This window comes from Neltuma alba, unplaced genomic scaffold (genome assembly GCF_004799145.2).
Source record: "Neltuma alba isolate B1F8T4 unplaced genomic scaffold, ASM479914v2 tig00012248_pilon, whole genome shotgun sequence".
Lineage (NCBI taxonomy): Eukaryota > Viridiplantae > Streptophyta > Magnoliopsida > Fabales > Fabaceae > Neltuma > Neltuma alba.
In genome coordinates, this window is record NW_021636775.1 from 3,711 (window position 1) to 12,789 (window position 9,079).

At 35.0% G+C, this 9,079-nt stretch overlaps 1 protein-coding gene across 6 annotated transcripts; it reads left to right on the top strand.

The window, feature by feature from the left end:
• The first annotated feature begins 226 nt into the window (after positions 1 to 226).
• On the top strand, positions 227 to 2,951 carry LOC114725356 (uncharacterized). Of its 6 annotated transcripts, none has more exons than XR_003738413.1 (4): positions 227 to 440; positions 872 to 984; positions 1,256 to 1,332; positions 2,869 to 2,950. XR_003738413.1 is itself a non-coding variant. In XM_028911853.1 (4 exons), coding segments are annotated over exons 1-4 (342 nt in total). In that variant the 5' UTR covers positions 227 to 285; the 3' UTR covers positions 2,870 to 2,950. The 6 variants fall into 6 exon arrangements, 5 of the variants coding, with proteins under 5 accessions (XP_028767686.1, XP_028767687.1, XP_028767690.1 ...); XM_028911853.1 differs by having other exon boundaries at positions 1,260 to 1,332; XM_028911854.1 differs by lacking the exon at positions 1,256 to 1,332 and having other exon boundaries at positions 872 to 1,026; positions 2,869 to 2,951.
• Positions 2,952 to 9,079: the final 6,128 nt, after the last annotated feature.

A 9,079-nucleotide genomic window follows, 5' to 3' on the forward strand; every position in this document is an offset into this window, starting at 1 on the left:
ATTTTATAATATATAAAATAAATATGTAAAAAAATTTATCTCGATTTGTCCATACTTTCCCAAACCGGAGATGATAACTTGATAAGAGTGTAGACTGTAGAATGAGCTGTGCATAGAGCATGGTTGACCAGGAAAGAACCCGAACTCAGTAAGAAGGCAAAACGACATCGCTTTGTACCACCATTAAACCCTCGCAAAGCCCTCAATCACAGTCCTGTCCTGGGTGCTATTCTGCCCTCGTCTCTTCCGAGATTGATTCATTTCAGTACTCAGCAGAAGTCAGAAATGGCTTGGCGCTCTGGATCTCTGTCTCGCTCATTGATGAGCGCAGCTAGGGCTTCTCTTCGCCCTTCGCCGCCGTCTCCGCTTCCCCGTCTTCGGCCACCGCCACTTACCGCCCCTCTCCCTTGGCCCCGCCGCTTTTCGTCTGCCACTTCCAGGTGCCATCTTTCATCTGATAACCCCGTGTGCCTTACTAGCTTCCATTTTCATGTCCAGTTTTGAAATGTAGTGCGTAAGCAACGCCTAATCATGGACGATTCAGTTAAAAGTATTTTGCTTTCCGCGTTCCAAGTTTAGGAATTTCTTAGGATTCCATTCAATTGATGGCTTAAAAAGTGATGTGGCGAACAAAAATGAAGTTTTAACCTGAGTTTCAGCAGTCGTTTTGTCTTTTGTTGAAATCCACCTTGCTAAACTCACCTGTTTTAATTTGTATGTGCATAACTTCTGTCTGATAATCATCGTCTGCCAAGTCTCTTCGGCTAAGAAACTAAGAGGAAACATAAACTCGTTCCCCAATTTCTTATGATAAAATTACTTGCAAATATCTGTAATTATGTTGTGCTTATCATTTTTTCCATTGACTTAGGAGCTTGGGCGAACTGGGATGCGCTCAATCGCTTTTGCCACTGCATAATACTAGTACCTGTCTCACATCGCACTTCGCTGTCAGCGCACGGGCTTGTTGCGAGCTGTCCCATGGTACCTTCCGCCGTTCTTGTCAAGATCGCTAGTAGTTTCTTTGTGAGTCTTGCTGTTTTAGGACGCATGAAAGAAATTCTTATTTTTTCCTTTTTCTTGTGACCCCTCAACTGCTCTAGAGAACCAGAATTGTAGGACGTAGCCTTATTGATGTTGAGGATTAGTAAGTGCTGAATTGCTCATTCTGAGTGATAAATTGTTTAGACCTTAGATGTGTGTGTCCGTCTATCTCACTTGGTTGATAAGAAGGTATTAAGATTCAAATTTATAGGTAGGAATGGAAAAGATGGGTGATGCGCAAGGACATGGATCATCCAATGGCATGAGAAGAATGCTGCATAGTGCATAGTAGGTTCTTTGTTCCTATACTAAGTTACCAATTTGATATTATTTATCTTCACTTTGAATCTTATATAAGTGAGTGATTCATGATGCTTAGAGATGAAGTGAGGCACTGGTTAGATTTTCCTAGACATCTAAGCATCTCCTATGGTGAGTTTCGCTTTAATGAGGCTTCAAGCCTTCAATAATCTATTGCATGCTGTTTGTTGTTACACAATCTAACATGCATGAATTAAATTTGCCCTGATCTTCTGTTTTCTTTTGCAAGCTTTTCATGTTTTCTTAGTCTATTACAAATTTATTGGCTTTATCTTATTTTCTACACAATTCTGGAAATTCTATGACTAAAAAATCTTGATACTAGTTGGTTTCTTTCAATATGAAATATGAAGGCCGGGCACACAAACAAAAAGTCAAGGGGGAGAGTATATAAGAGAATTTAGATAGCCGCCTCTTGGTCCTAAATATAAGAGATAACTGCCCATTTCTATCTTGTTATTAAAAGTTCTTCTCATGCCTTCATTATATAGTAATTGGTTTTATGAGTGTCATTAAATATTTGGCAAAAGTTTGAAATTGGACCACTTTTTTGGGGGGAAATTTTACACTGTGACATGCTTATGATGAGTAAATGCTTTCAACTAATATTTTTAACATTGCAAGTTAGTTATTTGTTTCTTATATTCAGGACTAGAGGTAGTATATACTGCCATATGTTCAGAATGGCCTTATTACTAGCCTTTTCACGATTTCTATTTTTACTTACTATGGGTTAACTCATTCATCTCACAGGTGATCCTGACTCGTGACTTTGGTTCTAACCCCCCTAGAATGTTATCATTAACCACTTTAAAACGACTTTTTTGACATCACTCCACACCCTTCACTTTGAAAGACATGAGCTTTTTTGCCAAACAGTTGGTGTAGTTGCTCCCTGTATGAATTTCCTGCTAGGGAGAAAATGAAAGCTTCAAAAAGCTAGCGCATGGTTGTAAAACGTTTTATTCTGTCCATTCCTTTGGAGTATGGTTTTAATCTTATGTAGTATACTTAATGTTGCTATACTATCAAAGCTTCTTTCTACTGTTTTAATTCTTCAGAATGGTTAATTATACTCTTGAGTGGAAATACCAGTTGTTCGCTATTGTTATGCTTATAGACCTCATGGGTTCAATATAAAATAAGGGCCCATTTGTTTAAGATTAGAGGAAAAAGTGCTTTTGGTTTATTAAATATAAAGGAGTTATTAGAGTAAATATGGCCAATTAATACATCCCCCCATCTTTAGCCCAACAATTCCCTTAAATTTAATCAACTAAAATAACTTTTTTCTTAATATTAAACAATAAGTCTCGTGTGTGGCTGGAGCGCTGTAATTTCTGAGAATTTTCACATTTTTATGTACTATTCAATTGGGACAAGTGACCTGGTGCTGGATTTAAATTTAATGGGATTTTCTAAAATTATGATGCTGCGTACCATGTAGGCTCCCATATTTATGCAGTTTTTGTACTTTTTCCCCTTTTTTTAATTTATTTGCAGGTACCTGAGGGAGCTGTTGGATCTACATGGCTTGTTCAAGAATATCAAGCGATGATTTACCGGGTTGTGGTCTGTGGGGAGGTCACTTAGTTACCCCAAAAAAATTAAAAAAAAAAAAACTTGTGTAGGAGTCCTGATTCCTGATTGAGACTCTCTGTTTATGCAATTCTAGTTTGAGGGAGGTTCTACTTCCTATTTCTGATTTGTGTAGGAATGTCAGCTCTTGCTTAATTCTTGTATCTGGTCTCTTGGCTGCGTGCTATAATTGCTTCCTCTTTCATTTCACTATTCGGGAATAATATGACTTTATCAGAGCTCCATCTGAGGAGAATTTAGGATTTAACTGCAGCCTGAACAATGGCACAACACAAACTAACTTGTGTTTGGTTTATTGTTTCGACAAAATTTATATAATGTTTATTGTAAGATTTATTTAATTAATTTGAATAGATTAAAGAAGTTATTAAAAAATTGTTTAATATAATGTGACATGAATTTTTTAAAAATACTTTAATGTAACATTAAATTATATATTAGTTTATAAGTCGGATGAATTAGTTTAAGGAAAAGATAATCAAAATTAGTTTTCTAATTAGCTTTTTATATATAAGATTGAAGGAGTATGATTTTTGTTACTAGATTAGAAGACATGTAGAGATATTGTTTAAATTATAAAATATATTATTCGTCAATTTTTTGTTAAAAATTAACGGTGAATATAAAAACGTGTAAATAAGGTAATTGAATATTTTTTTTGCCAACAATTAAATAATTTATTAATTCATACATAATTCTTTTTAATCGGGGAGTTTATTTTTTAAGAAATCTAATCTTTTAAAATTTGTGCTATTTGGCCATGGCACTTGAAAATTTTTTGTACTATATAATCACTTCGGAAGATTACAATAAAGTACCTAAAAATAATAATAATAAAAAAGTCTCAATAATAATTAAACTACCTATAATAACAAGTTGAAAAGTAGAAATAACACTTCAAACTTGTTATTTGGACTTTTTGATAATTATTTTTTTCACTTAGAGCCTCATTATAATTCTCCCTAAAACTTTTTATGCTTTATGAGATAAAATTATTGAGACACTATTTTTTTCATAAAAATAAGTCAATCTAAATACCCTAAGCTGGTTAAGCAAACCGCAAAGCAGGCTCACATATTTTTTGCAGGTTTATTAATTATTACATCCTATTTTGTGAATTGACAAACGATAAAAACATTGTACCTAACTTCCTATATGTATATTATCTTATGTGATTGTCCATTTATTGGAATGTCGTTACTCCCTCTAATGACTCATCCTCTGCTTTCTGCTCTGGTCACAAGTTCAAACCCAACACTGCCTTGGTTTTAGAGTAGGAATACTGGGAAAGGAATGCTCCCTGCTTTTCCTATCTGTAATTATTCTTTTGTTATTTTGATAACTAGGAATAGAATCGCCAATAAGAACTCAACCAAAGTCTACTTAATCTTTTTCATATCATTTCCTGTCTAAAATATCTAGTTGGGTAGGATTAGTCATGTTGCAGGAACAAGATGACTGAAATAATAATATAACGAATCTCTCCTTTAATATGGGTCTACCTCTACCATCATGATGCTACAGAGGAACTACAACATATTCCCAAGTATAACATGCCGCTCAACTACAATGAAAGTATTCCAAATCAAATAAGTTAATATTTATTCAAGAGATTACAGATGATATTCTAATATTTTATGATTTAACTTAAAAAGTGCAATTGGATAGGAATAAATCAAACTACAAATATCTATGCCTTTTTTCTGCTGTAGCTATAATTCATTATTCATTATGCTCTCTTTCTCAATCAAATACTTTCCACCTCTGATATATATTATGCCCAAAAGGCTGAACCTGTCGATCTAAAGATTTTTGCTAGGTATCTTCCATATTCCAAATTTGGAATATATACCAACTCATTTGAATATAGCCTATTAAAATAAATTAGGACAAGATTAAGCAAAAATATATTTTTTTTTTTTAAAAAATATGATTTAAATTCCAATCAAAGTTATTTATATTGAATTATTTTAAACTTAAAATTATTCTAAAAGACTCAAAAAATAAAATAAAATCTGAACTGAGATAGGCCTCACACCCTAGAAAGAAAATAACATAAGTTTTAATATCAAAAAGTATACTTATTAAAAGAATTTTAACATTAACACTCCCGGTCTGATAAAAATTAACCTACTTGAATTTATAGCTGAAAAAAAAATGGTCCTCAAAGCTCTTATCCCACAGTAAATATCCACTGTTCGCTACAAAAGCTTGAAAAGGAACCCCGAAAGAAAGCCCCCAACATGAAGGCACCCATATAGATATCCGCTGCCTTCAACCCTAACACTACTTCAAAAATGGCAAAAGACCGTCCATACTCATTTCCTACTTTTACCGCCATTATTGACAATAATGAGGGTCCCACTCTCCCCACGAACATTTCATATCAGAAAGCAATGAAAAGTCCAACCCACCGCACCATAGCTCCCGCATGTCACTTCCCCTTCCCCATATGTTCATTGTTCATTGTCAATGGAGAACATGGAACTTAAAGGAAACGCCATGTTGACCATACTTTAGACCTGCCACCCCTCTGTGGTGTGTGTGTTTGTGTGTGTTTTCACTCAGATACGCATGTTTATATTGTGTGTGTGTTTATATGTAAGAATGAAATTTGATAATATGTTAGCTCAATGGCAGGGTATTACCTCTTCTTTTTTTTTTTGATTGACACCCGGTATCCTGAGTCAGGCCATCTTTCAGGCACAACAACAGGTTCAGACTAATCCGCATTAAGGCATGATAGGACCCGTTAAGTTTGGCGTCCCGGCCCTTAAGATGCTTTGTTCTCACGTCTCGAACTCAAGACCTGTAATTAAGCTAGAACAACCCAGCCAAATGATCTAATCGTTGGGGTTCAGGGCATTATTTCTTTAAAGAGACACATTTATGCAATCATGTGCACGTTGCTAAACTTTATAAGGTGCATGTTCTCTTTAAAAGTCCAATTTACAGCAGTGGATATCATACTATCATAATATCTTCAACAGATTTTTAAAGAATTCGAGCATAAAGTTCGACGAAGTTCATATAATATTAAACTTAAAAACTGGAACTACATTTAAGTCTGGTCAATTGCTACTCTCATGAATAATTGAAATTTAAAAGGTGGGAAATAAACAAATCTCATTCATGTAACAGCGGCCTGAGTGGATAAACATCGAGACTCCATCTTAACACCTATCATATCCACCCTACTCACAAAAAAGATGAGCAGAAAGATTTGTTACATGATGTGTGAGAAGAACACACATCAGGCAGGCAGTTCAAATAAGTTGTGATATGATTTTGACAATGGATATGGAAATGTTTTACTAATGCCCACCTTGTGTTTTCCCAAAATAGGCAACAAGGAAAAGAACTTTGTGAGGATAAAAGAGGAAAGAGAAGGACGAAAGTAGAGAATCCTAAGATTGACAAGGGCGGCACTGAAGCTGATATAAGCATTGTTCCCTGAAGCACTAAGCATCACTAGGTGGGGTCAATGATTATTATGAGATTATAAATTAAAAAAACAAAAACACATCCGATTTTATTTCCTTTACAGTATGATACCCCCATCCGTTTATCTTTCCTGCTTTTATCTATCCTTTAAAAGGGATTCCAATAAGCATTTCCTTCTATTCTACTACTCGTTTGAAGTTTCACGTTTCAAACCTGAAACTCATCATTTGGGATTTTGGGAGATACCAAAATGATCATTGAGGAAGATCAAAGAACTTTCAACCAACTAAGGAGCAAGCAAGCGAAAACGAAGATCCTGAAGAGTGGTTAAAGCTGAACCTGAGCTTAGGAGGCAAAACTACTCCACTATCTACAGCAGGAGACCCAGGTCCTCAAACATCAAAATCAGCAGCAGCAAAAGTTTTCTCCTGCAACTTCTGCATGAGGAAGTTCTTTAGTTCACAAGCATTAGGGGGTCATCAGAACGCACACAAAAGGGAAAGAGGAGCAGTAAGAAGATACCAGTCTCAGAAGTTGATGATGACGATGGGATCTTCCATCAACTCACCATTTCATCGAACGCTTGGTGTGCAGCCCCATTCACTGGTACACAAGACATCATCAAGCTGGGGTGGAACTACAATAATGGCATCGAGCTTTCAAGAACTTGCAATGGCATGGGCTTCACCTTTCGTGGGTGGAGGATCAAAAGAAACTGGTGTGGCCAGGAAGCTTTCATAATTTGGATCCACCACAGCAAGTTGAGGCACAAGAATCGCTCAAGCTTGATTTAGACCTCAGACTCTGACTGCTTTTCAGGCTGAAAAATTGGCTCGTGAATTTAAGCTTGAAAGCCGAAACAAACATGCCCAGGAGACCGAGAGAATGACAACGAAGAAATCAGTACCTCCCTTTATGCTGGCTCTACGGAGGTGATGCTATAAAATTTATACTTTGTACTTCTTATTCACGTTATAACTCCAACTTGAAAATCCAATTTTCTCTAATAATTCAGCCAACATCATACGACAATGCGAAGAGGTAAATAAACTACATATTCAGTCGTTCATCTGATTCACCTTCAAATCGATGAACTGTAGAAGAAGAAAAACTATAACCACGGATCGTGTCGTAAAGGCAGAAGTTGTGAGTTCTTTCAAATATCTGCTTCCCCATAAGAAAATGGAAGTGTAAAAAAAAAAAAAAAAAAGGGAAAAATTGTAGAATATATTATCCAAATTTCATTAAAAGAAAAATCACAATTACATCTAGAGTTATATAAAGATTTGATGCTCAAATCTCTGCTCATGTATAAAACACCTCTGTGAGTGTTAAAAGATAAAATTACTATATCTGCTGCAGTAACTTCACCCAGCTGGCTGGAATACTAGTATACACTTGTTCCTTATATGTTTATCCCCGCCTCTTTTTTTACTACTTGAAGATAAACATGTATTGATCGAAGATCAGCCTAAAAAAAAAATACTGTAAGTTGAATTGAATTCATTTTCATGCGTTATGGGAAATTACAATATGTAAGTATCGCCCAAAAAAAAAATAGAGATAAAGAAATAAATTGGGTTGTGTGCACGACGATGGAGAGACTACACCTCATGAACAATGAATGTGGAGTAAAATCTAATTAAACGAATAAGTATGTGAGTACTATGCGGAGTGAAATCTAATTAAAGGGGCCTTTAAAAAATTATCTTTTAAATATAATGAGAAGCAATTAATGTTTTTATTTTCTACTTCTTCCAAATTCAAATTTTAATTTACCAAGTTACGAGACTAATACATTCTATTAGACCCAACTTCTATCGGTAAAATAATTGATGCTAATTACAATAGTTGTGACAGACTTGAGAGTAAAGAGAAATAATTGAAGAAATTGGTAGGGAAAGGAAAGGCACTCGATCAATGGAGCCCACCTTGTTTGTCCAAATCTGTCAGTGACCGGCTGATTTGGAGAAGAATGATCCAAGTTGAGTTAGATCCTTTGGTAATTGCATTTTACTATTTGCCTCATTTCCTTTTTAAGTGTTGTCTTATGGGCATGGCTTCATGCAAAAGAACAAACCGACAAATTTACGAGCTCGATGCCACTTTCAAACTTCCATTTTGGCAAAAACATAATAAGCCCCTCAACATAATATAATGCCTGAAGAAGTTCTTCTTCTCTTTGAAATAGCTTACTTCCGACAATGCCAACTTTCTCGTTCCCGGAGCTCAACGAATGCAGCAAACATAATCACTTCAATTCCGATTATTGGCTCTTCGCACTTCATGATCAAATATGTAACACAACTACACAAGACGAAAGATATATATATATATATATATTAAAGGCATGTTTGACATAGTATTTAAAAACATTTATAAACATGTTTTATATAAATTGAGACAAAACTTCTTCCACATATTTACTTCATATTTCATAAATTATTATTAAAAAATTACTCATAAGTTATTTCAAATAGGTTCTCAATGAGCTTGCTCTCGTAAAAAACAATTATAAATTTGAATTTTAAAAAGCACACTCGTTGTGCACTTAATTAGAGAGCTTCAACCTTAAATGCTCTCAAATTAGCAACAATCAGTCATTTCAGAATGCCTTGAATTCATGCCAAGAAAAAAGAATTCATGCCAAGAAAAAAGACCCATAAAATTG

Excerpts from the sequence above, each read along its gene's own strand:
- LOC114725356 (XM_028911853.1), top strand. The coding sequence starts at position 286 with ATGGCTTGGCGCTCTGGATCTCTGTCTCGCTCATTGATGAGCGCAGCT. Across the intron at positions 441-871 it reads TTTTCGTCTGCCACTTCCAG|GAGCTTGGGCGAACTGGGAT; the intron begins GTGCCATCTTTC and ends CCATTGACTTAG. Across the intron at positions 985-1,259 it reads TTGTTGCGAGCTGTCCCATG|GAATGGAAAAGATGGGTGAT; the intron begins GTACCTTCCGCC and ends ATTTATAGGTAG.